Raw genomic sequence first — 26409 nt, forward strand, 5'->3', positions numbered from 1 at the left:
GCATGGGTAGCTTCCTAGGTCCTGCATGTGCCCAGCCAGGCATCTCCCCACTCCCCACAGAAAAGCCCCCCAACCCCACTCCACCACAGGCTGCCAGTGTTGCTCCCTTTCCATTAGGACCCCTCTCCCACCCAAGCTCTAGGTCAAATTCCACTGGGCGCAAGTACTGTTGCTGCTTCCAGAAGGTTCCACGGCCCCTCCCTGAGGGCAGGGTCTGTACCTCCTGTCCTCTCATTGTCCCCCACCCCTGTCATTGCTGCCTGGCAAAGTCGCCTCTCTGGGCCCCACCCTCAGTGGCCAGAGCTGGGGAGCTGCTGGAGGGGAAGGCCGGAAGTGGCGGAGGGGGGAGGTACATGGCCAGTGTTGTGTTCCTGCTCTGCTTAGAGAAAGCTCCTGCCAAGCCTCTCAGAATTTCTTCTCTCTTCCTGATGGTGCCTGTGTGGGTGGATTTCACTGAGAAGGAGAGGGATTTCTCTGGCACTTTCCCTCTCTGCTCCTCTCCCTTAACCCTTTGGAGTTCCTGACCAGCTCTTGTTTATCTGGTTGGCACCATTGCTCATCCTTTCTGGGGATCTCCTGGCCTCTCCGGCACCTTCTCCTGGGACTGGTACATGTACAGGGTGGGGGCGGGGGGGAAGGTTGGCAGCCCTCACCTATTGTGGCTGGAGGAACACCCATCAGAGCCCCTGGCCACTGCTTTGCCTTCCTGAAATGCCCCCATGGGTGAGTTACTTCCTTGGGTCTTACACGCATTTTGGCTTCCAGAAGACTGTGGTAACGCACTTTAGGCCTGCACAACAGGACACTTTTCAGAGCCTGCAGTCTGAAGGCCATTGACCTTCTTCTGCCTCTATAACCACTTGCCCTTGGGAGCCTCAGCCCCTGACCTGGAGGAGGGGTTAGTAGTCCTTCCCAGGTGGAAGTTTTGAGGACCATCTCTAGACAGGAAGGATTGTCATTTTAAGTTTCCTTTTATCCCAGCATCCTTGGTTCTGAGGTCCTGTGCGGGAAAGTAGAAGAGGGTGGGTCCCAACATAAAAAAGGGGGCTCAGTCCCTAATACAGATGGAGGAGGATACTGAGAGTTGCCAGTAGGGACATCTGGCTGGAACCCAGCTTTCCTTCAGTTCAGATACAGTGCTCAGGTGTGTGTGGTGGGGGCTGGGGAAGGCAGAGGTCCCAAAGCATCCCTAGCCTGGACCCTGCCCTGTTGCTGCTCAGCTCGAAGAACCGTGATTCGTGTTGAATTACTGCCGAGCCTGAGTGTCGTCCCCAGGGCACGGGTTTACAAGAGGGGGTGGGATCACAGGCCACAGAAAAAGAGGGTCCTAAATCCACACGGGGGAGATTTCAGGCAATACAGATTGTACAGAGTCACCTACTCCTAAAGCACACTTTCCCATTCTCCTCCCCCCATCCCGCCCCCTGCCACCACCCTCCCACCCAGTAGCCAGCCACCTGGCAACTCTGAGCTACTGAACTCCTAAGTGCTGGACACCAAGCACAGAGGCCCTATGTTATGGGAGAGGTTTCTTAGGGAGCTTATGAGAGTTCCATGGTCAGAAGGAGTCAGGATAGGGTCTGGGTTGGACACAGGGTGATGGGAAGGAAGTATAGCAGCGGAGGAGTCCTTATCAGAGGGACTCAGGGGACCTGCAGAGGACACCAAGGAGCCACAGCCCAAGCTCCCCTCCTGTGAGTCAAGCAGCAGAACCACCCACCTAATCTAGACAGTTCCAGATATTACCTGAAGCTCTTTCTGTGAGTGGACAATTCCAAGCACACAAGGAGCTGTTCCACAAAACACATAAACATGTCCTCAAAAATGCCAGTGTTTGAAAGACAGACGAGAGCTGAGGGGCTCTTCTGGCTGAGAGGAGACAAAAGAGACGTACTCCCTGAATGCAGGGCATGGTCCTGGATTGGGTTCTGGGATGAGAAAATTTCTAGTGAGACCAGCAGTGGGCAGGTGGTAAGATCTGACTGTGAGCTGGTATGAGAGGTTTCAGTTTTACATTTCCTGAAATACTGGCATTTCTCTTGTGGTTGTTAAAAAAAAAAAATGCCCTCTTGTATTTAGGGGCAAAGGGTCATCTTACCATAATGACTTTATTATTATTATTATTATTATTATTATTATTAATTATTATTATTATATACTAGAGACAGGCAAATGTGATCAGTGCCATTATCCTTGAAATTTTTCTGTAGGTTTGAGATTTTGCAGACTAAAACATTGAATAGCAGGAACCTTCAGAACTGCTTCCTCACCTGGGCTATGAGTAGAGGGTTTTCTCTCTTTCATGGGGGCCTTCATGGGGATGGGGAAAGGCTCTGGCTGATTTTAGGAGCATGGCCTAGGTTAGCAATGTAAGGGTGATGGTCACCAGGCCTTGGAGGCAGGAAGCTGCTTATTTTCTGTCCTTGCTCTTTCCCAACCCACGTTCCCCCACAGGCTACCCGAGATGTGGTGCTGAGCCGAGCACCGGAGCAGGAGGAGGACCGGGCAGTGAGCCTGCGGAACGCTGCGGCCATCTATGACCTCCTGAGCATCACGCTGGGCAGGAGAGGCCAGTACGTCATGCTCTCTGAGGTACAGTGGCCCACCCCTCCCCAGAAGTCAGGTGGCCCACCAAGGACCTCCTCCTCTGTCCCTTTCCTGCCTCCACCAAGGGGTACAGCTCAGTTCTTGGGAGACCAGGCTTAGGACCATTCCATTTCCAATGTTGGGAGAGCTGCTCATCACTGGCAGGGTGGGGTTTTGGTTTTCAGTTGTTTTACTAGTGTTTTTGTGTGATTTTCTTTTGAAAAAAACACATGGCGTTGCATAGAGAAACACAAAGGGAAAATTATCCGCCCCTCAGTTTCCCCCACAGAGGACACTGGTGTTTCATTACTGCCTCTCCTGACAAGGTTCTGAGCTTGGTGTGTGTCGGGAACCTGGGCCCCCTCCCACCCAAGCTAGACAGAGTACCCTCAATCTATTGAGCAGACCCTGGTCGGGCAACGCTCTAGGGATGGTGCCTGTCCGGGGTGGAGATGGAAGGACCAGAGCACCAAGCCGTCCCTCTCTCCGTCCCCCACAGTGCGAATGGCACGCATATATGTTTGAGCTTTCCAATCTGGGCTGGGATCAAAGGTGGCACTAGGGATAGGCCTTTTAGCAGTGGATTCTCTTCCCATGTGTTTACGGGGTTCCTGGGGTGGGTGACATCTGCTGATGAGGTGGGTGACACCTGCTTGCCCCAGGTGCCATGCAAGGTGCTCTCAGAGGATACCTTCTTTAAGTAGTATTCTCTCGAGTTTACCAGCAAGGAAGGCAAGGCCCAGAGAGATGGTTTCTTGCCCAAGATGGCAGTGAGAGTGCACGCTGAGCCAGCAAGTGAACCCAGGCCAGCGAGCTCTTAAAGTACATACTGTCTGGTCCTGTAACCTCACCTCTGTTTCCCACGCCGCCTGACCATGGCCACATGATGAATCCTGTCCTCACATGCTGGCTTCTGCCTCCATCGCCTGGAAGCACTTGTATTGTCTGTTGGATCTCACCAGGCCACCCCTGATACGGGCTTGCCCAGGACTGGACAGGCAGGTGGGGCAGTCAGTCTTCTCGGTGGTCATAGAGAATAGCAAAACCGAGAAAAAGCCTTTTCATCTGGGGGGCTTTGTAGTCAGCCTGCTCTGCCAGTTACTAGCCCTGTGACCCTGATAAGTCATTCAAGCCTCAGCTTCCTCATCTGTGAAATGGGAATAATGAGAGAACCCACCTCACAGAGCTGTTGGGGAGAATGAATGAGTTAATACACGTAAAAAGCTGAGAATGGTACCGTGCACAATAATGAATGTCACTTATCGTTTTTATGGGATGTTTAAATTTTAAAAACCCAGACCCAATTTCATTCACTTTTGACCATCACCCTGGAAGGTTTTCACACGTTGTAGAGGTAGGAACCGAGGGGCAGAGAGGGTAAGAGACTTGTGCAGTCATCCAGCATGCCTGTGGCAGGGACAGGTGATGCCTGGCGTTTGCTGACGGGAACCAAGTGTGGGCCGAAGACAGCCTCCTCCAGGAAGTGATTTGGGCAGTGGTTACCATGGAAAGGAGTGGACTGGGCTGGGAGGGGAGGACCCCTGGTGGGGAAGTGCTGACCAGCCCCCTCTCCTCAGTGCCTGGAGCGAGCCATGAAGTTTGCCTTTGAAGAATTTCACCTTTGGTACCAAGTGGCCCTCTCCATGGTGGCTTGTGGGAAGGTAAGACCCGGGGTGTGTGTGGGGGGTGGGGGAGGTTGCACCCATAGGGCCCCACCCATGGGGCCTCTGCTCTCCTTTGGTCCCTCCCAGAGGTGAGTGGAGGGTGTGGCGGTGATTCAGAAATGTCCTGCATCAGGTTTTAATCTCCAGGAGAGTGGGGGGCACCAGAGGGTCACACACAGACCCCTGTGTGACTCTGGTGTCCCCCTGTGAGTTATGAGGTGCCAGGTGTGCAGTGTGAGTCTGTGGATGCTTTTCTCCTAGTACATGCGCACACATGTGGCATCGGAGCATTTCCATGTGTGACTTGAGTACCACTGTGTGAAACAGGCCTGGGACAAGGCTTCTGGGCAAGGAGCACGTTGTTCCATTTGGGTCGTAGCTCTCTTCCTGCCCATCGAGTGTGGTGTCAGGAAAGGACCTTCCCATGGAAGGACCTGCCTGGGAGGGAGAGGTTGAGGGTGGAGCAGAACAGCAGCTCCCACATGGGAGTTTGGGAGTTCAGAGGGAGGACTGCGTCAGAGGATGTGGCTGGGGCGGGGGCAGGGAGACTGCCCTTATCCCAGGTCACCAGGGCCACCTTTGCACTCTACCCACCGAGCCCTGTTCCAGCACCCCCTGCTTTCTCCTCTGATGAGAATTACACTTACATAAGCCTCTATTTTCAGCAGTAACATGAAAGGAAAACCTTTCCGGAGCTGGGTGCTGAGGGTGTTAGAGCCGAGGACATTATGAATGCAGGAAATAAGGTGGCAGGAGCTTGCAAATCGTGCCAAGAGCTGTAAACACCCAGAGCCCTTTTGTGGGGCTGAGGGAATTCCTGCCCCCTCCCCCGCCCATCTGTGCCACCTGCCATTTCTAGCCCTGCAGCTCGTCTCCGAGGCGGGCCCTCCTGGGCTTGCCAGCAACTCCCCCACAAATGGAGGCCGTGCTGGCCGGGTCAGGCAGGGAAGAGGAAGAAGAGCAGGGGCTGCAGCCTGACAGGTGGGAAGGGGCCAGGGGAGTATGGTGAGAATCACCTGGGGAGCCTCCCACCCCTGCACCACCCCGCCCCCCACTATCAAGTTTGTCTTCCCAGACTTCTTCCCCTCCCCCATCAAGTTGACCTCCCAGAGCCTCCTAAATGCACAGACATGATGTACCCTGGCTCTGTGCTCAGCAGGGTCCTGTCAAGGCTCAGGGGGAGTTCAAGCCACAGACAGAGTGAGGCCTGAGGGAGGGGAGGAGGTAGGGCTGGAGCTTACACAGAGCCTGGGCAGACAGCTCACAGGGGCATGTGACAGCTTCTTCCCGACTCTGGGAAACAAAGAGCCTCTAGTCTTATAATAGTGAGCATGAACCAGGAGGAGAGGCCCAGGGCCACGGCAGTGGTCCTCACCCTTCTGTGAATCATGAACCCCCTTTGAGATGCCAAGAAAAGCTGGGGACCCCTCTCAGAAGAATGTACCACACTCAGAAGTTAGCTTTAATATCTGGTGGTACTCCAGGAAGCCCCCAGTCTCAGGAGAAGGTGTCATGTTAGTCTGGGAGGTACGGGATCTTGAACCTCCTTATTGAGAAGAGCCAGGCTCAGAGATCAGAGAGGTCCACACGCAGTCTGGCACGTCCCAGGACCCAGGGAGTTGGTGTTCGGGCCTGGCTCCTTCACAGACCAGCAAGGTGGGCATGAGAATGGGCTTATAGGCAGGGAGTCGGGGTGATGCGGGAGTTCCTCGCACATGAGACCCCACAGTCTGGAGACACTGGGTTATACCCATCCCTGCATTTGGTGTAGCAGGAGATTGTTCTGGAAACACACTCTCCACTCCCCTCAGGAACCTGCACACCAGCTCAGTCTGCCTGGTTGACCCAGGCAGCCCTCGACATTGGCCAGAGCTGGTCTCTGCCAAAGCCTAAGGTAGGAATCAAGGTTCTTGTACCTGCACTTGTGCCGAAGGTGAGGCCAGGCCAATATAAACACATCTGACACCTCAACCTGCAGGAAGAAACGATGAGGTCCATGACATGATTTAGGTCGCTCCTTCTCTTGGTCTCCTCAGCAGTCACATTGGCTGCGTTGCTAGGTAACCAGCATGACAAAAAAAAAAAAAAGAAAAAGAAAAAAAAGCTGCCAACCGTGACTGTGGAGTCCTCAGATGGCTCCTTAAATAGCAGCATTTTGTGGTCTGTGTGTGGTGAACATGGACAGTCAGGGTTATAGAACCTTTATTTCAAGGTCAGGGAACACTTCAACCCTGCAGAGGCCAGCAGCCAGGGAAGGAGGCCAAGGAGAACCCGAGGCTTGCTGTGCTGTGTGGACAGGGGGCCGTGGCGGGGGGTGCAGGGAGTTGCATTCACAGGAGCTGTGCATCTCCTGGCAGCCCCTTCAGGCCCTTCACGACACCTCCCATCCTGCAGCCTAGGCCAGTCTCCCAGCCTGCCAGAACAGGTCGTCTGCTGACACCCTCCTGTGCTTGGTCTCACACCCTCGCGTGTCCTGTGTTTCCCAAGAGAGCAGTGGGGAATGGTAGCTTTTGTCTTCTGTCCCTGACCTTTGTGCAGGCACCTGATAGCCAAGAGTCATGACCTCTTCCGCCTTCCTGCAGTGACCCCACAACCCCAGCCCAGTACTGGGCCGGGAACTGGCCCTTGACTAGGACACCTGGAATTGGCCTAATAAGCCTGCGCCCAGAGTCTCAGTCTGTCATGTCTGGGCTGAGAAAGGAGGGGTAGCTAGAGAGAGGCTGGGGGTCTAGGGTGGACACAGATATTGAGTTCCAGGTCTGTTTCTGCCAGTCTCACACTGAGCTGAGGACAAGTAAGCATAACAGAGTCCCACTTCCTCAATGATAACCTTCGGAGTTGCTGGGGAGGGTGAAAGCTAATTAATGGTGAGGAAGCTTGACTCGCAGCAGGGCTTAGCATGTGGGAATTGTAGTTACACACGCATGCCCCTGCCTGCCTGCCTGCCTACCTGGGGGTCACACAACCATGGGAGTGTGCACACTTGGGGTGGTGTCACTGCTGAGTTTCTTGGAAAAGTGTTGGATTCAGTCAGAAGCCCTGACTGTGTGTGTGTGTGTGTGTGTGTGTGTGTGTGTGTACGTGCAGCAGGGAGACAGAGGCTTCTTCTGCCAAGGTAGTCACCACAGAGCAGAATAGGGCAGTGGTTACAAAATTAGAGCCAGACTGTTCAAACCCCAGCTCAGCCACTTATGGGTACTGTGGCTTTGAACAAGCTACTTAACTTCTCTGCATTTCAGTTTCCTCACCTATAAATAGGGACATAGCATACTACCTCATAGAAGAGTTGTGAAAAATGAATGACTTAATATTTATAAAGCACTTAGCACAGAGGACAGCAGACCTTCTATACAGGGTCAAATAGTAAATATTTTTGACTTTGCAGGCCAAGTAGTCTCTGTGGGAACTACTCCACTCTGTCATAAAAACAGCTGTAGGCAATACATACATGAATGGGTGTGGCTGAGTTCCAATAAAACTTTATTTCCAAGAGCAGACAGAGGGCCACATTTGGCCCTGATTTATAACAGTGCCTGGTACATAGTAAGATCTAAGTAAGTGTTAGCTGGTGTTCTTCTTCTCATTATTGTGTTGGTCGTATTGCTGCCTGGCTGCAGATGGTCTCTCCTCCTGGCCCTCCCTCCACACATGGCCATTCTCAGCAGGTCCATTCTGGCCCCATCTCTGTGGCCGAGTCCCTGGAGCCTTGTGGGACCTCGGATTCCTGGCTGGAGGTTTTCTTTGGCTCTGCCAGCTAGACTTCTCTCCTCCTCCTCTGCCAGCGTTTATGCCTCGTCTCATCTCCCCACCACAGCCCTGCCTCCAGCTCCTGCAGGGCTTTGGTGTCATCCCGTCCCCTGAAAACGAAGGCTATTGAGCTCAGAAGTTTGAGAGAGCCCCTTTTGGCCTCTAAAATTTCCATGGTTCATATTTGAGTTCCTTCCGAAGAGCTTCCACCTGCTGTTACCTTAGCTGTTGGCACACCACCTCTGGGCAAAGGTCACAGCCTCCATTCTCCAGATGAGGAACCTGAAGCCCAGGAGGGATTTGTCCACTCAACATGACCTGTGCTCCTCTCACCGGGCCCTCTTCCTGGCTCTTGGGAGGAAAGGGGTACAGAGCAAGGACTGGCGGTTTGGGAGCTCCCCCCCCCTCCCCCCCCCGCCGTAGGCATGAGGCACCCAGTCTGTTGAGGCCCAGGGCTGTCAGTAATGGTGTCACCTGCCCTTTCTTCTGCAGTCAGCCTACGCCGTGTCTCTGCTGCGGGAGTGCATGAAGCTTCGGCCCTCGGACCCCACTGTGCCCCTGATGGCTGCCAAGGTCTGCATCGGGTCCCTGCATTGGGTGAGTGAGCCGTGGGGGTAGGGCCCAGATTCTGGCAGCTCCTGCGGGAGGGTGGTGGTGAGCATGAGACGGAGGCATGCAATCCTGCTGTGTGTATAAGGGGTGGGGGCACGAGGGAAGCTGTGAGGCAGACGGGCCTGGAAGGGGAAATCTGAGAAAAGCAGCCTCCAGCTGCAGCAGCAGGTCCCCCAACTCAGGACGGTGTCAGCTTTGTGGTTCAGCCTTGAGCTGTGGTCTCCAGAGAGCCGAATGTAGAGTCAAAAGTAGAGGGCCTGCCACCTGCCCAGCAGGGCAGTAGTGGACAGGACTTGGAGCACCTGGGCCAACCATCGTTTGCATAGAGGCTGCACATTACTGCAGGGTGCAGTTCTGTGTGGGCAGGACTAGAGGGTGGCCTCCTCTGTCAGCCCCTCGTTCCTCTGGGCTCCAGACTACAGGTCCCTGCCCTGTGCTCAGCTGCCTGCCTGGGGCTCTGCTGGGGCTGTGGAACTGTCCGGTGAGCCCTCTCCCCAGAGGACGGGCTTTACTGCAGGCAGGCCCTGAGGCCCTCACGGAAGCAGGTGATAGGCGCTGGGCCTGTAGCACCCCCCACCCCCCCCACCCCAACCCAGGCTCCTGTGGTGGCTGCTCTAAGTCTATGGGGTCCTGAGGCAGGGCCTCTGCATGGTGTCTCCTCTCACTAGGAGCTCACTTCCTAAGGGTCTCTCCTTCCTTAAGCCCACATCAGCCTCCTGATGTCAGGGGCTGTCTTAGAACAAGTACATCTGCTCCTTCAGGTTGGCAGGAGCCCACTTCTCTCTGCAGGCAAGATAGCCCCAGTTCCTTCATCTGCCCTCCAGGCCCAGCAGCTCCCTAAAGGAAGCTGCTGCCATACACAGTCCTCCCCTGCCTGTTGTCCCAACCCCCCCAAGCCCACCCTCACCATGGTTGGGTGCCCAGCTTGTTCAGGGCAGCAGGGGCCAGGCTCCAGGGGTATACAGCAGATGCTTCAGAATTAGTGGCCTGTCCGGCTCCTGCTGCCGCCCCCCTGCCCCCTCCTTAGGTATCCAGCCCTGGAAAGGGAAACTCGTGTTCTAACCCTTCCCGCCAAGTCCCTCCGGGCACTAGAAACTGGCCCTGACCCTCCCCTGCATCCCCACCTCACAGCCCCGGTGGGCCTTGTCCTGTCTGCCACAGAGAGGGCTGACCCCCAAGCATGAGGAGCAAGGAAGAAACAGCACCTTCCCCTCTGTCTCCAGAGTCTCAGATTCCTGTAAGTGAAGTGCCTGCATGACCCTGCATGGCCCCACTCGCTGTGAATGGTGGGGGGAGGGGGAAGCATGGCTTCCAGCCAGCCCCAGGCTTTAGAGGGTGGTTTTAGTGAGGGAGAAATTCGGCAGAAGGACCTATAACAGGCTCCAAGCATTGGAAGAGGCTGTGTGATGATGTGGGTAAAAGTTTTGTTGCCCAGCCCCTGGGTGGTCTTGAGTAAAGTACTAACCTTGCTGTGCCTCAGATTCCTCATTTGTAAAATGGAAATAATTACAGTCTGTTCCTCATATGTGGCATAAATGACATAAAGTATGTAGAAGGCTAGATGGGTCAAGGAGATTCACAGAGGAGGTGGCCTTGGACTGTGGAGGGTCGGGCTACTGGTGGGTTCTTCCATCACTGCTTGCTTTCCCCACGCTATGATTAGCAGGGAAACTTCTTGCCCCCCAAATCCTTGCAGGGGGACTATTGGTGTCTTGCATCTTAGAAGTGGGGAGCTGTGGGGACATGGTTGGTTTGCGGGTGTCGGCAGAGAGGAGACACCCAGACTGAGCACCGCAACAGAGGGCTATGGTGTGAGCCGGGGAGTGCAGAGAAGGGGGGCTCACGGACCCCTCGCTCACACTCCTGCATGTTTCTGAGGCTCTTGAGAGGGGCCTCAAGTCCATCTCTGGGACAAAGCCCCAAATACCCGCCTCACTGAGCTGGGGCAGGGGAGGGCCTCTGTCTTCTCATAGGCCGCCAGCTCTGAGGTGGCTGTGGGTGTCCACCCAGCCAGCAGTCCCTTGCCAGGAAGCCTAAATTTAGGTCTTCCCACCGTGGAGGAGCTGTTTCCCTCAGCAGCATAATTACAGTCATTACATGCATTCAGATTACATGGTAATAAAATTAGGATCAAATCAGTCCAAATTGAAATCAGATGAGTTAGGAGCAAAGTCATCAATGACAACATAAATAGAAAAGCCCAAAAGGAAACTTAAACATGCAGACTTGTCATCAGAATCGGAGAGGAGGGTGAGCTGTTTAACCTCAGCTGAGAAGCATGCATGGCTTTGGGGGCTGGTTTGAGATGGGGTTTCAGTTGGGTCCAGACTAGAGCCAGGACATGCTGGAGGGCCAGGCCTCCTGGTGGCCGTCCCTAACCTGGAACCCTTGCACCTCCCTAAAGTCCCATTTATACCTGCCTTGGACACCTAGCACATTACATTGTAATCACCAGTGTTTCTTGAGGGCAGAAACTGTCTCTCTTCCTTCTTAAACCCCAGGTCAGAGTTAATGTCTGGTGCTTATTGGATAGATCCTACTTGCCGATGAGCCCAATCACTGGACAACCAATTCTGCCTTGTGTGGTACTTCTCTTCCCAATAGTCGGGGAGCTTCTTTCCTTACCACACTGCACCCCGCATCTCTGTCCCCAGCAAAGAACCCTGCATGTGGTTAGGTGTCCGCTAATATCTTATAGAATGACTCCCGCCCCAGCTGGCTGGGAGGGATGAGTGTGGAAAGTCTGCCTCTGGTTCAGTGGTTCTCAGGTTCCCGAGTTGGCATGGGCAGAGAGCAGACCGTGGGTAGCTAAGGGCAGCCTGTTCTCCAAGGAGGCTGGGAGAGGGGTGGCCCAGCACTTTCTATTTGCAGGACCACAAACAGGAAGAACAGGTCTGACCTCGGTGGGCAGAGGGGTGCTAGTACTTGGGATGGAGCACAGTTTGTGAAAGGCATCTGATGCCACCTCTGTCTCTTGCCTTTGCAGCTCTTCTGGCTCACAACAGCCCCCAGCAGCCCCAGCCTTTGCCCAGCCAAGCCCCGTGAGCTGGGGACAGAAATCTAGGGGTGGACAACTTGGCCCAGGTTGCAGGCTGAAACTGGGACATTTGAAAAACGAGTTGTGCTGGGTTAAACCGGCCTCGGTGGCCATGTGCCCAGAGGTGGAGCACCTGCTGTCCCCACGTCCTGTCCTCATGCCCAGAGCCAGCACGGGACACCCTAGGCTAGGTCTGGGTCTGAGAGCCAGGTTGTCCTCGGGTAGTGGTGGGGGAAGGAGGGCACCAGGCAGAGGGACCTGCATGGCCACATGCTGGCTGACGTGGGGTTTGATGCAAGGTGATTGCTCCTGGGTCAGGTATGGGGTCAGGTGGGAGAGTACTGGCCCCGAGGCTTAGCCTGAGGCTCCCCTAGGTGGCGGGTGGGGGGGGGGGCATCCCAGGCTCTGACCCAGTAACTGCTGCTGCGTGTGGTAGCCTCCTGCCTTGCCATGGCCGATGTCTTGCTAAGGTCCCCAGCCAGTTTGGGGGCAAGAAGGAAAGAGATGTAAATATTTTTTAGTCTCTCTCCAAACATAATTACTTAAAATGTATTTAATTTAAAAAGGTGTAACTTCCCTAGGAGGACAGGAGCTGGGGGTGTGCATGTGTGCTGTGTTTCGCACACAAGAAGGGCGTTATGAAATGGAAAAGCAGACCATGCTCCTCTTTGGAAAGGTCTGTATGCTGTCTCTGGGCCTCTTCCCGAGGGGGCGGTATGAGGCCGTGCAAATAGTGCAGGCTTTGGAGACAGAGAGGATCGTGTTCAAATCCCTGCCCGCTCAGTAGCTGTGTGACTTTAGGGGAGTAATTTGCCCTCTCCATGCCTCATCTGTACCATGGAAACTGTCACATCCACCCTTTACAGGTGGCTGTGAACACCAGAGCTGAGCAGTGTTGCTGCCTACCATGTTGCAAGTACCTGATGAATGGCAGCTATCCCTGTGACAGACCCTTCAAAACAGCAGGTTCTCAGAAAGCACATGCTTTTGTGTTTTTACCTCCATTTTTCAGATTCAGGGGTGGCCAGAGTCAGGAAGATGAGTGTTTAAGAGACAGGGAAGACAGAGTGCCGGCAATCCTGCCGCTAGCCTGTGGAAATACAGAAGTTTCGTCCTGTTCCTCCTGGGAAGGGAAAAGTGCATTTTCAGTGGAGCAGTTGACAACAGGCCCTGAGCCCCATGGGAAGGGACTGAGGAGAAACTGGAGAGGTTCAGAAAGGAACTTTCTCTGGTTCCCAGGAAGAGGAAGAGAATGAAATGCCAGGGGTACAACCTCTTTGGCCCCATGCGAGGTGAATGAGGCAGCCCTTGAAGCAGAAGGCAGCCAAGCAAGAGCAAAGTGTGTAAGTCAGAAGCCTGTCTGTGTAGGGACCAAGTCAGGAAGACCAGAGAGCCGTTAGGAACTTGTGAAGTCATGGGAACACTTCCCTTACTTCCGGAAAGCCAAAGCAAAGGGTCCACACGTTAGAACCTTCATTGCCTCCTTTTCCCAAAGGGTCAGAGAGGAAGAGAGTGAAGACCCACAGAGGGCAGCTGTGAATCAGGTAGCTCAGAAAGATCCAGATGTAGGCTCAGGAGACCTGAGTTAGAAACTCTATTCTGTCACTAGCCAGGTGGCCTCGAACAGGTCCCCTAAGCTCTCTGTGCCCCAGAACCTTCAGCTGTGAGACACCTGTTCCATCAGGTGGCAGCGGTGCTATGATGCACCAGGTTGCACTAAACCTCTCTGGAATGGCAGGGGCGTGGAGGGGGTCTCTATGTGGGGTTCATGGCGAAGTTACACGACTGCCATAGGTAAAGGAGATATTTAAAAAGTAGTGTATCACTGGAAGGAGAACAGCTGAAAAGAACTTTAAAAACCTGTCACCCTGGAAGAGTGTGGTTGAGCAAGGAGGGCCCAGCACTGTAATCTGAGCTAATCTTGCAGAAACAGCAGCCCCAACTGCAGAGCCAACTTTTGAGGCCACCATAGGAAGTGTCTGGAGACTGAAAAGGCCAAGTGAGGGAGTCCCAGGGAGAAAGCTGATGGGGGTGGCTGTAGATGGGCAGCTCAGTCAGCCCCTGGATTAGAGCTGTGGCTTTCCCGTCGGAAGCTGAGACCCGTTCGTGGGTTGTGAAATAGAACTCTTTAAGAAAAAATTGAAATAGACTATCAGAGAATAAGATGGAAAATATCATTCTGAGTGTGTTACCCACAGCAGGGGTGAGTATTGTTACAAAGGGTAGGTTAGTGGGTGTAGGTCTGTGTGTTCTGGACTGTGGATAGAGGGTCAGAGGGTTTGACCAGCTGGCACAGTAGACTGCACAGGGCTGCGGAGACCCAGCTGGTCCTTCTGTATTGTCTCCTTTTCTGAGGCAGGAGATAAAAGGCAGGCAGTAGTACCCCCTTGGGATTCCAGGACAGTCTTTGATGCGACTTCCTGATTTGTCAGAGAGGTCATGTACAAGGGGGCATGAGGACTTTATTCAGATGGCACTTGCCACATCTGTCAGGCTGATGCCTAAGAGAATTCTGGAAGATGCAACTAATTATAGATAGAAATTCACTAGCTAATGATAATAGTTTACATTTATTCAAGCACTGCTCCGAGCATTCACTGTGTCTTATCTCATTCAGTCCTCCCAGCAACTGCCTCACAGACAAACACTTGTCACACCATTTTACAGAAGAGGGAACTGAGGCACAGCAAAGTGAGGTGACTTACCCAAGGTCACACAGTTAGTAAGTAACCAAACCAGGATTTGAGTGTGAGAAGTCTGGTCCCAGGGCTTGTGTTCTCAGCTTTCAAGGCTGCCCTGCTATCCGTGTGGAGAGCTTATTCCTGAGTGTGGAACTGAGTGTGGACTTGGCTGGGCACTTAGTATTTCAGAACAAACATGACAAAGCCACTTTCTCAAGGGCTTTAGGATTGCCACTCATGTCTTAGATGAAGGGAATGGTGCATTGTGTGTGTACATATTTGTTTATGTGTGTGTGTAGTGTGTATATGTGTGTGTATATACTTGTGTATATATATATGTATACTTATGTAAATATATAATATACATATTGTATATTTATATACATATTTCTTGTTTTTAAAATATATTTAAAATACATATAAATCTTGGGTTTGTTTTGTTTTTGTTTTGTTTGCTGTGACAGCATTTTTTCCTTTCGCTGACCAGTTAGAGCTCCCATCTATATTAATACTGTATGTTAGCATGTTGTACGTTGACATATTTAAAACAATTGATATTTTTCCCCTTTATCATCACTGCAGTGACTCCTCATGCAGAAAGGCTGCTTTGTAATAGGTGGTAGGAACCAAAATAGTGTTGTGCATCTAGGGAAAATGGTATATTCAAGCTTTGTGAGTTTGATTTGAGACAAATGCTGACACAGTGCTTAAACTACATGGACAAACAAGGCTGGCAAGTACTGACTGAGGAAGGCTCCTGACCTGGGGGTCAGAGTGGACCACAAGTTGGACAAGTTAAGGATGTATGTTTTTAGTTTATTTATTTACTTTGAGAGTGTGCAAGTAGGAGAGGAGTGGAAAGAGAGAGGGAATGGGGGAGAGAGAGAGAGAATCCCAAGCAGGGTCCACACTGTCAGCGCAGAGCCTGATGTGTGGCTCGAACCCATGAACTGTGACCTGAGTAGAAGTTGGACACTTAACTGACTGAGCCACCCAGGTGCCCCTGTTTTCACTTTTTAAAACTAAAGTGTGGCGAGCTCTTCTAATCCAGAGTATGATGTGTGTGAACTGGAGAGTAACTTCTCCCTGTTTGCCAGTAATTGTTGAGCCTTGTTCTCAGCACCTTCCCTACCTGGGAAGGAGGAGATAGAAGCCGGCATTTGCCTAGTAGAAGGACATGGTCATAGGAAGGACCAAGGACAAGGTATACACATGGATGTAATTGGTTTCTAGATTCTTTCTGTAACTGGTAATTGGTGGTTTATAAACAAGCTTGCTCCTGTTTGGATGGGGCATAATGATGCCTAAAGACTGTACGCGATGAGCCGTGTCAGCAATGGGATGTTAGGAAGGAGGAAAGGTGGAGTTTACTCACTTAACCCTTTTCTTGGTCCCTCCTGACCCCCATGCCCCCCGCCATGAGTCCTCCTTGGACAACCACAGCCACATGATTGTCCTTCTGTTGGAGCTCCAGTAGCCCCATGCCAGCATTACACAGGGAGCCTTAATTAAGAGCCACCCTGTTCACTTGCGGGGTTTCCTTGTGAACTCACCCAGGCATCCTGCCCCCTTATCACTGGGTTCCTCAGCTAGGCCCATCACAGAGCCTGCTGCTGCAGAAGCCTTGGTGGAGGTTTGTGGGGAGGAGCAGTTGGAGGTGGGGTCCAACTCCCCATTTTGCAGAAGAGGACCTTTGGGTCCTCATAGAAATTAAGTGATTTGCTCCAGGCCCCACAGCTGTCAGGTGCCAGGTGAATATCAGAGTCTGTGTCTGGGAGCTCATCTTCCAGGGCTTTTCTCTCAACCTGGCTCTGACTTCAGGCCCCCAAGCCCACCCCCACCCCCACCCCCACCCCCCTGCCTCAGGTCCTGCTGGTCCAGGTGGTGCAAGGAAACAGATCTTAGCTGCTACAGTCTTGGCCCCCCTGGCCAGCTGAGATGGGCAGCAGGCAGCTGAGGAGTTTCCTGAGCTATGGCCTTTCCCCAACTGTGAATCCTAGGGCCTGATGGTGTCAGAGCTCAGGTCCCTGGACCCCCTACTCCTCTCAGTGACCAGCCCACCAACCTGGAGGTGGCCTGCTGTCCAGGCCAGCAGCTAGAGCACCAGCATGAGGGGGCTGGAGCACTGCCCTGGTCGGAGATGGTGGGCAGGCCACACAGGGATTCAGTCCCCCACCCGCCATCTCTGTCTGGGCTGTCAGCTCACATGTTCTACTTCCTTGTGTTTGGGTTCTGTTGTTTCCCTCCCTTCACAGTGGGTTCTCTGCTCCTTCAGCCCTTTCCCTGCACAGAATGTACCCCGACTGTGCACAAAGGGCAGACTCCCCAACTAATCTCCCCTCTGCTGATGGCCTCTGTCTTGGGATCTCAACTCCACATTCCAGGGAGGGAGGGTCCACCGTCGCCCCGGCTGTGGCCAGTGGTCAGGCCACAAGATGCACAGAGCTGACCCTCTCCTGCCAGGGTGGGGTGGCAGGGACAAGAACAGGGTAGAAGCAGCACTGGCACAAGTGTCAGAAGCCAACTTGGGTTTGAATCTTGTTCCCTGGTTGTCTGACTTTATGGACCTCTCCTGGGGGCGAGATGCCCCACACAGGGGGCCTTGACATCTGGATGGCAGCGGGGCTTGGGGTAGGGTCCCTTCAGCCCCCTAGCTGTGGGGCGGCTCCCATCTTTGTTGTCAGGAACACTAAGACCAGTACACTGCCATGCCAGGCATGTGGGCAGATGCCATACCTGGGCTGAGGAGGAGGGAGGGGGCCTCTTCAAGGCCTGTGGGCCATGAGTGGGCACGGCTGAGACCATCCCCCAGCTGTCCCCCATCTCCCTGACTAGCCTGACCCCCGTGGGAGCCCCTCTTCGTGTCACGTGACACGTGTGATGGTGTGTGTGCACGTGACCTGCGCCAGTTGGTTCCTTTCCAACCGGAACAGTTCTTCCTGCTCCTGGGACAAAAACAGCCTCAGGCCTTTTTCCCCTGAAAAGTTTGAGCTCCCTGTGTCAGGGAGCCAGCTCACAGACAGAGCCAGAGTGGCAGCCTGCCCACTCTGCAGGGTGGGCGGTGTCCCCAGGGCCCAGTCCCCGAGCCCTGCCTGCCCCCCACCCCCACCAGCCCTGACTTCCCTCTCTCTGCCACACAGGGCAGAGACAGACAGAGGCTCCTACAGAGGCCAGATGATGAAAGGAGCTTTCACCAGCTGGTCTGGTCCTGGGTCCATGCTCTAGGCAGAGTCCTTTTGGGGGAGCTAGAATGTCTGGAGTGAGGGAAGCTTTCTCCTCTGACACTGATCACAGGTCCTTGGGTTGCAGGGAGGATTTCCAGGGAGTCGCTGATGGAGGAAACAACCTTGATTCTTCCACTCCGTGGTTGTGTGGTCTCAGACAAGCCACGTGGCCTCTGGTTGTGCTGCCCACACATGAGGGATTGTAGTTCTGAGTGTCCCAGGCTGGTGACTGAGTTCAGGAAAGCCCTCCCACTGACCTTTGCCTGTCCTCTTTGCAGCTGGAGGAGGCAGAGCACTTTGCCACGATGGTGATCGACCTGAGGGAGGAAGCCGGGGAGTTCCTCTCCAAGGGCTACCTGGCACTGGGTCTCACCTACAGCCTGCAGGCCACTGACGGTGAGTGCCACAGCCTAGGGGCGTCCGCTTGGGGGGCTCAGACTTCCCAGCAGCCTCTCAGGCGTCTTGTCCCACCAGTGCCTACCCCCAACACATCTCCATTGAGTGCAGACACACACACACACACACACACACACACACACACACACACACCCCTCAGTCCAGTTTCCAGTCTTTTACCCAGACTTCACACTCTTACACATGCCCTCTTCATGGACCCAGTTCTCCCCACCCTCCCAGGCCCCAGCTCCTGGGCAGAGGAGCTCATACCTGCCTCTAGAACTCCTGTAGTGCTTGTAGTCTGTACTGTGCTGCCTGCCCGAACCCCATGGTGTCTTTCTTCTGTTTTGCTCTTGCCCTCAGCACTGCTATGACCTTCTAGGGTCTTTTAACCCCCGCTTGACACGTGGCATACTGCTGGGTACACAGTTGGTGCTTAATAAATACTTGTGCTTGGCGGATGGATTCCACTCCGGCCACCCCAAACCTGGCATTCTATCCCCAACCCTGCCAGCTCAGCTGTGTGTCCCCCCCACCCCCCATCGATGAGGCAGCCACCTATTTCTGTGTCGTTGCAGGAAGGGGAGTTATGGGGCCCCATGCAGACCAAACCTGGAAGAGTAATCTGACCAGGGCTGGGCTGGGGTCTGGATGACAATCATTTTAAAGCTTCCCAGGTAGTTCAGTCTGCAGCTAAGGCTTCAAACACCTGCCCTTAAAATGTAACACTTAAAATGTGTTAAAGTGGTGGGGCACCTGGGTGGCTCAGTCAGTTGAGCGTCCGACTTCTGCTCAGGTCATGATCTCACGGTCTGTGGGTTCGAGCTCAGAGCCTGGAGCCTGCTTCCAATCCTGTGTCTCCCTCTCTCTCTGCCCCTCCCCCACTCTCACTTTGTCTCACTCTGTCTCTCAAAAATAAATAAATGTAAAAAAAATTTTGCCAAAAAAAAAAAAAATGTGTTAAAGTGGTTAAAAAAGAAGAAGCCTGTAGATAAGGAAGCCTGAGGAGGCATGTGGTGGTAACCTGTCTCTCAAGGCTCAGGTGGCCGTGGAAGGCCCTGGTGTGGCAAGAAACACGCTGGGAAGCTGGGGCCAAGTGGACACCTAACACCTACCTCTGGTAACGAGGGCGGTGGGTGGCATCAGTCCGGAACCACTGGAGTGTGCAAGCACTGGCCAGATAGGGCCCTGGTGGGGCCTCTCCCTGCAGAGCCTGAGTGGCCTGGATGGGGCGGGGCTGGGTCGGCACCCCTTCAGCAGCCGCTCATGGCTCTGTCTCTGTCTTGTCTCCTGCAGCGACTCTGAAATCCAAGCAAGACGAATTGCACCGGAAAGCACTGCAGACACTGGAGAGGTAAGGAGGGCCCCGCCACGGCAGAGGCCCGAGGTAGCACATCCAAATGCTTTATCCCAGTGAGCCCTCTGGTGTAAACTGAATGGTTTCCATCCCCATTTTATTGACCAGGACACCCAGCTCGGTGGGCAGGTAGAGTGCCCCCAGGCTTGGCCCCTGCCCTTGGGAGCTTAGGCCTCTAAAATGGGAGTGATAGCCCATTGTTGTTGTGATAATTATGTGAGGTAACTAGAGACGCACTTTGTATTAGTAGCAGGGACACAGAATTGGTGTTTGCCTCCTCCCAGCCCAGTCTTCAACCAGAGGACTGTGAGAATCACTGCAACCCCCACCCCCACCCCCTTGCTCAGAGATATCCTGGCAGCCAAGGTGGGGTCCTGGAGGGAAGGAGGGGAGGGGATGCCAGAGAAGCCCCTCCCCTGTGGTGGCCCTCCCTAGGCCTCCTCCTTGCTAAGTCCCTGACTCCATCCCAGCCTTGGGTCCCTCCCAAGCATCCTTCTGGGCTCCTTTGGCCTGTTGCAGGGCTCTGCCCTCCCAGCCCTGTGTGTCTTACTCCTTCTGAGGACTGATGTGGAAACTGCTGGTTTGGGGCCTGCCCTAGACTCCTGTGCCATCTTTGTGGAAACATGAAGCACATCCAGCCCCTCTCTGGGGCAGGTTGTTCCTGAACCCAGCGAGTCAGAAGAGTCTCATCCCCGCCAACCCCCGCTGAGCTGCCTGGGCTAGCTCTTCATTCCCAAGGCTTCTCTCCCAGAGAGGCCATTCCCAGGCCCTCCACGCACAGGAGTGTTCCCTTCTATCCTGTGATGGAGAGGTCAGGCTTCGGGCTCTGTACAAGGCCACCGCAGGGCCTCAGCCAGGCTAACAGTTGCCCAGAGTGAGAGGCAATGCCCATCCCCCAGTCCTCCCCTCCCCAGATGGCCCCCCACCTCAGCAGAGCCAGCCCTCTTGGAGCCTGCTGCTGACAGGCTGCCAGCACCATCTTCCCCTACCAGGCACCCTCTGAGAATCCTTGACATTTTGCCCTGCGGCACACAACACAGGGCTGGCACACTGGAGGCGCACATCGCACACTGGGTGCTCAATCCTCACTGACTGACCTGTCGCTCCCTTTCCCTACACAGAGCCCAGCAGCTGGCCCCCGGTGACCCCCAGGTCATCCTCTATGTCTCCCTGCAGCTTGCTCTCGTCCGCCAGGTGGGTTGTCATATCTCCTGAGTCCCAGGTCCCCGAGGGCTGCGGGTCTGCTCCTGGCACCACTGCTGTTACTAGCCACGTGACCCTTTGCAAGTGACTTAACCTCTCTCAGTCTCTGTTTTTTTATCTGTTATCTGAGCATCTTCATACGCCACCTCAGAGGGACCTAGTAAGGATTGAGTCAGAAAATGTGGTAGAGCCCATGGGCACACAGGAAGGGATTATTCTCTGTCCTCACACTCCCTTGAACAGTTCGGTCTCCTGAGAAGTTGATGAGTGACCACAGGAAGTATTTATGTCCTCACCTCCACTGGGCTTTCTCCACAGATCTAGGAGAGCAGAGTGACTGACACACAGAGCTGTTTCTGTGGACCCCAGAGCTTGTCCCTGGCCTTGTGGACAGTACCATTAGGCTCAGCCTCTAGGACCTGGTAGGGGGCCTCCTATCCCCTGGCCACCTTGGCCCCACTGGAGCTACCACCACTGCCCAACCCACCTTCTTTCCCAAGCTGAGCAGCTGAGCTGTTGGTGCTGTGAGGACACTGGTCCATCCAGGGAGTAAGGCCAGGCAGTCATCCATCCAGTGGGTCACCTTTCATAAAAGGGCCAGGGCTCCCCGTTCTCCCAGGCCCTTGGGAACCTCTGCTTTTCATGTGCGTGCCTCACATAGGCTGGGGCTCGGTGCACACCCCTGGCCTCCAAAGCAGGACCTCTTGGCCTTGACCCAGTGAGCTGGTCTCTGAACCGTTCAGGGACTGCAGACAGCCTTGGCGCCCACAGCACAGCTCTCTGTATCTGCACCAAGGGAACTGGGCTGGCCTCTAGACTGTTGGAGAGAAGCCAACAGAGCCTCCATCCTCTGGTGGTCAGGTGACAGCGGCCCTGGCAATCGTGGGTACTGCTGTGCCCCTCACTGAGCTGGGTGAGCCCTCCATCTGATGAGGAGGGTGCCCTTGGCCCTGTTTTATACTGCAGGAACTGGGACCCTGCCGAGCTTCAGCTCAGCCAGCACTGAAGCCAGGTTTCTGCTCCAGAGCCCATTCTGCCCCCATTAGACATGCCATGTGGCTCTAAGCATCCTGTGCCCTGACTCATTTAGAGCCTTATCTGCTAGCCTGCAGTTGGCCTACTGGTCTGTGTCACCTCCTAGCCTCTGGTGTTGTGTTCAGGTGGTCCCGCGAGCTGATTCTCCTGGCTCTGGGGCCACCTGGGTGCTTCATGCTGCTGTCTGCTTGACCTTCCTCTCAAGCCCTGCAGCAGCCTGGCTTTTTCCCTCACTGCACCCTTACTCCCATCACTGGGACCCCCATGCCCATACCTTTGTCCCAGCGCCTGTGTGTACCCTGACTGGATTCGTCACTCATCTCTCCCGGTCTCCTGTCTCAGCCTTTTTCTCCCCGGTGGCCCTGCTCTCCTTCCCTCTCCCTTTTGCTGCTTCTCTCTCCTCCTCTTGCACCTGCCCACCACCCTCCTCAACTCACTCTCCTGCCTCCACCTCCAGGCTGCCACCACCTGTCCCAGCCCTTTTCCCCCCTGTGCCCCATGGTTCTAGACTCCAGGTCTTGGTTGAGGCACTTGGTACCTCTCTGCCGCTCTCCCCAAGGAACATCACTCTGCTCTGGTTTTGCAAGGAACACGGTCAGAAATACCTGAGACCACTGTATTTTAGCCTTCTGTATAAACACCAATCAAGTTCATGATAAACCTTTGGTGATATCTTTTTAATATCTTTAATTATTCAGCTACCTCTGGTGAATGGTGTCTGTCCTCCCAGAGAGATGGCAGGGCTAGGCCAGTGGAGCCTAGCACCCATTTTCCTTGGGGACTCCAGACCTTGGGAGCCTCAGGGAATGGACTCTGGGCTAAACCTGGCCTGCCTGGGTCTCTGGAGCCCTCCAGCCCATCTTGCTCGGAGCACGTGTGGCTGCCTGAGCAGTGACAGCTGTGGATTTAGATACTCAGCCCAGGATAATGGGGTGCTCTGGAGAATCGCCAGGGAGGAGTAGCCTTACGGCGACACAGGCAAGCTGAACCAGTGACCACTTAGCTTCCTTCACTTCCCTTGAACTTTCCACAAAAGGGAGCTCCCGTGGGAGGAGTCTGGGCCTGGCACTAGTGCTCACAGCAGGTGAGAGGCTGGGTGGACCCCTGGCTGGGGCCAGGTATACCCGGGACCATAGGCCCCTCAGGGAGCCTGGGAGGCCCACGTCTGAGGTTCGGTAAGGAGCAAGACTTTCTAGAAAAGAATCCCGAGCTTCCTGGGGGGATAGGGCCCTGACGTGGGTAGGGTTGCAAGAGCCGATGCAGCTGCCAGTCCCGAGGGTGTGAGAGAACACATCCCTCATGATGAGAAGGAAGAGGCTTACCTGCTTGGTCGCTGCCTGGGCTTTGGGGGCTTGAAGAGGGAAACGCACATTTTCACTCATGTCCAGGACGGTGCAGACGTTTTCTTATATCGTCTCACCCTCTCAGCCACTGTAATGGGCGTGAACATTATCCTTACTTTGATGGCTAAGAATTGCAGCTCAGAGAGGCTACCCAAAGTGTCCAGCTATGAAGTGGCAGAGCTGGGACCCATGCCCCCAGCTCACCCCAGAGCCTAAGCTCTTGCCACTATGACCCTCCGAGTGGGAAGAGGTATTTGTCTGCCAGCCTCCATCACCACATAAACTGTGCGGAGAAGAGGCCATCTCTCGGTCTGTAGCTCATGACCTAGGTAGCTTTCTTACAGCCCTGGCATCTGCCCAAACCCTTTGTGCCACACCATAATCCTGCTCCCCTTTAGGCTTGAGCAGCAGTGACTTCCCAGGCCTGACTTGGGACAGCAGACCCCTCTTGCCATGTCATTAGGGTGTGTTTTCTCATCAGAGCATGAGCCCTCCCCACCCAGGGCCCAGGAGCTCACTTGAGTCCGCTATGCCCTTGTTGGCAGGTGCTGGCACCAAAGTCCTGGGGGAGGTTGGGCCTTGGAGAAGGTCACTAAACTGGCAGTTTTCTCTGGCAGATCTCCAGTGCCATGGAGCAGCTGCAGGAGGCCCTGAAAATGTGCAGGGATGATGCCAACGCCCTCCACCTGCTGGCACTCCTCTTCTCTGCCCAGAAACACTACCAGCATGCCCTGGATGTTATCAACATGGCCATCACAGAGTATCCAGAGAACTTCAAGTGAGTTCCCTATGGACACTACAGGGCTGGGGGCCACCTGCCACAGACACAGGTGCCCATGCACACCTCACCCTGCCACATAGCCAGCCAGCACATACTGATTAAGTGCCTACTGCATGCACACTCCTGGCTGGAGGGTCAAGGTGGGGCATGGAAGACGTGTGGGGTCAGAGAATGGCTCTGGCATTCTGTGCCAGGAAGTGTCAGGTGGGAAGTGATGAGCTCTCTATGGCAGCTGCAGGCTCCATGCGAGCTCTGGGGACCACAGAGGAGACTGTGCTCGAATGCACGTGCTCAAGCTGCTTCCCCCCGCCCGCCTGCCCCGGGCTCTGCATTTGAGCCTTATGGGGACACTGACCTGTGTAACTTAATCATAACCCTGGCACAGCCAGCCAAGGATGGATTCTAACATTGGCTTGGCTGGTGGAGGCCAAGTGAGCCATCCCCCTGCCTCCAAGCAGGCCACTGGCATTGGAGGAAAGGGGTTCTCTCCATCCAGAGCAGTCCGGCCTCTCCCTCCATCCCTGGCTCCTCCGCACCCCCTATTTGCCACATTGCCCAGATGCCCCTCTCTTTGGAGCAGGGTTCATGCTGCATTTGGCCCAGGCCATGGTGGGTGGGGCAGGACTAGACTTTCCTGCCCCCACCTATACAGAGAGGACCTGCTGCCACCCAACTAGGACACTGGGGAACAAGAGCCATGCTGGACCAGCTGAGGCAGGAGGTGCATGGCCCGCAGGAGGGAATGAGGAGGAGGCCAGTTGTCTTTTGATTTCTGCCCTCCCCCGTCCAGACACGTGACACTGGATATAATAGACCTTGTTTATCTGAATCCTGTGAACAGGGGATGAGGGGTCCCTGAGTGCCCCCATTCCCACCACATTCCACCTTCAGGTCTGAAGGAGGGCTATGTAAAACCAGCGAAGGGCAGTCCTGCTTCAGACAGCAGAAAAGAAGCATGGTCCTGGCTACCTTGAGGGATGACTCCATTGGCAGTGAAAACAGGTTCATGAAGAATTAGGGGGAAATTGGTGGGTGCCATAGCCATGTTAGGTGACAGAGGGAAGCCGCTATTGTCCCAGCCCGAGGAGGTTCCCTTCGTGTGGGGAGCCTGGGTGTCCACCTCTGTCCATCCCTAGCCCATCAGGGGGCAGGGCCGGCTTTCCTGTGCCTTTGGCCTCCTTCCGAGGATGCCGCGGGGAGCTTTGCCTGTGGACTCTGCGGGATGGCTTTGTCCTCGCCAGGGCTCAAGAAAGGTGCTTTGGGAGCAGCAGAGTGCCCTTAATGTAAGCTCCCCAGTGTGCCCCACTGAAGAGCAAGCCCCCAGATCAGTTCACTTGAAAAGGTAGGTCACTGAGGGAATATTACAACACAGATGAAATAGTGTGTGCAGACAAGAATGAGTTACCTTGTCTCATTAATCCCACACACAATACAGCAAGACCTACTGTGTAGAAGTTCATTTTTCACTTTCAGTGGAAATACAAAGAGGACCAATGTTCCTTCTCTCCTGGTACCAGTTACCTCGCTGTTTTCCTAGCTATGTCCTCACAACTGTCAGGCAGGGTCTGCTACCAGCTGTGTGTGTGTGTGTGTGTGTGTGTGTGTGTACGTGTACTCTGTTGTCAGGCTTTGATGGAAAAAGAAACCTTCCCCAAGAAAAGCTTCGAATCCTAGAGTGGGGAGGGGCTCCTCGCCCTGCCCCCAGGTCAGAACAGGCGTCACAGAAAGAGAGGTGAGGCCTGGTGTCACACATGGTTTTATCAGCAACTCCTTTTCCCAAGTGAAATCTTACATGCCAGTTGAGACGGTGTGGGAACAGAGGGGAGCAGAGCTGTCCTGATGGAAGCAGGGCAGGGGACTGTCATGCCATGCATCTGGCCCTTCCTCGGACCCCCAGTCCCTGCAGGGAGCTCTCCCCTCAACCCACTCCAGCGCCTGACGTCTCACCGCAGTGTCTCCTCCTAACTTCTGGGCTGAATTCTTTCTGCTGCCAGAATCTCATCCCCTGGCCTGAAGTGGGGAGGCTAATGGCACTTCACACTGTGTTGGGGGGGTGAGCCCTCTGGTTCTGCCTCAGCATCCTGACCCACCACAGGGGAGGTGCCTCCTGCCTCCTGGGCTCCGGGGCCTGGTGAGGAAGCCCCCTTCTCGGCAGCCTTTCCCTACTGTGTGGGCAGTGTGTGTGCCCTTCCCCTCAAGCACGCTTTCCGCCCCTCCCCGCCCCCTCAGGTGCACACTCCTTCACCTGGAAACGCTTCACTCACTGCAAGGACCTTCATGGGTGGTGGGGGAGGTGGTCCTTGCTGAGGTTGGTGACTCCTCCTTAGGAGGTGTGGGTGGGCTTTGGGGCCTCCAGGAATGCCTAGAACCAAACCATAACATTTGTGCCTATGTGTGTATATCCAGGGAGATGACTTTCAGCAGATTCTCCAAGTGACCCTAAATGCAAAAAAGATGGCAAGCGCTTCCCCAGTGCAGACTGGGCTCTTGGTCAACTTGTAGGATAATTGTGCCCCTTTGTGTCAACTGTGCCCCTATTTCTTCAGGCAGGAGCCTTCTAAAGGGACAGCCTCTGCATGAGAACACAGCTGTCCCATCCAGACTAGACTCCACGGAGTCACTGCTGGGGCCTTGGGAGCTTGGGCCATGGGGCTGGCAGCAGGGAGGCATCTTTGAAGTCCAAGCCCAAGAAGGGGAAGTGTTTGAGTCCCATCCCTAGGGTTCTTCCGTTTTGTGTCACTGC

General features: G+C 54.5%; 1 protein-coding gene across 3 annotated transcripts in view; it reads left to right on the forward strand.

Annotated features, from left to right (window-relative positions):
- The window catches only part of TTC7A (tetratricopeptide repeat domain 7A), a 124553-nt gene that overhangs the window by 57721 nt on the left and 40423 nt on the right, over nucleotides 1-26409 (forward strand). For all 3 annotated transcript variants that reach the window (XM_043603319.1, XM_043603321.1, XM_043603320.1), the window contains 7 exons: nucleotides 2455-2592; nucleotides 4164-4247; nucleotides 8490-8594; nucleotides 17830-17947; nucleotides 19244-19301; nucleotides 20426-20498; nucleotides 23503-23663. In XM_043603319.1, the coding sequence (XP_043459254.1) occupies nucleotides 2455-2592; nucleotides 4164-4247; nucleotides 8490-8594; nucleotides 17830-17947; nucleotides 19244-19301; nucleotides 20426-20498; nucleotides 23503-23663 (737 nt within the window). The remainder of the gene's footprint in view (nucleotides 1-2454; nucleotides 2593-4163; nucleotides 4248-8489; nucleotides 8595-17829; nucleotides 17948-19243; nucleotides 19302-20425; nucleotides 20499-23502; nucleotides 23664-26409) is intronic.

Source organism: Prionailurus bengalensis, chromosome A3 (assembly GCF_016509475.1).
Source record: "Prionailurus bengalensis isolate Pbe53 chromosome A3, Fcat_Pben_1.1_paternal_pri, whole genome shotgun sequence".
NCBI classification, from domain to species: Eukaryota; Metazoa; Chordata; class Mammalia; order Carnivora; family Felidae; genus Prionailurus; species Prionailurus bengalensis.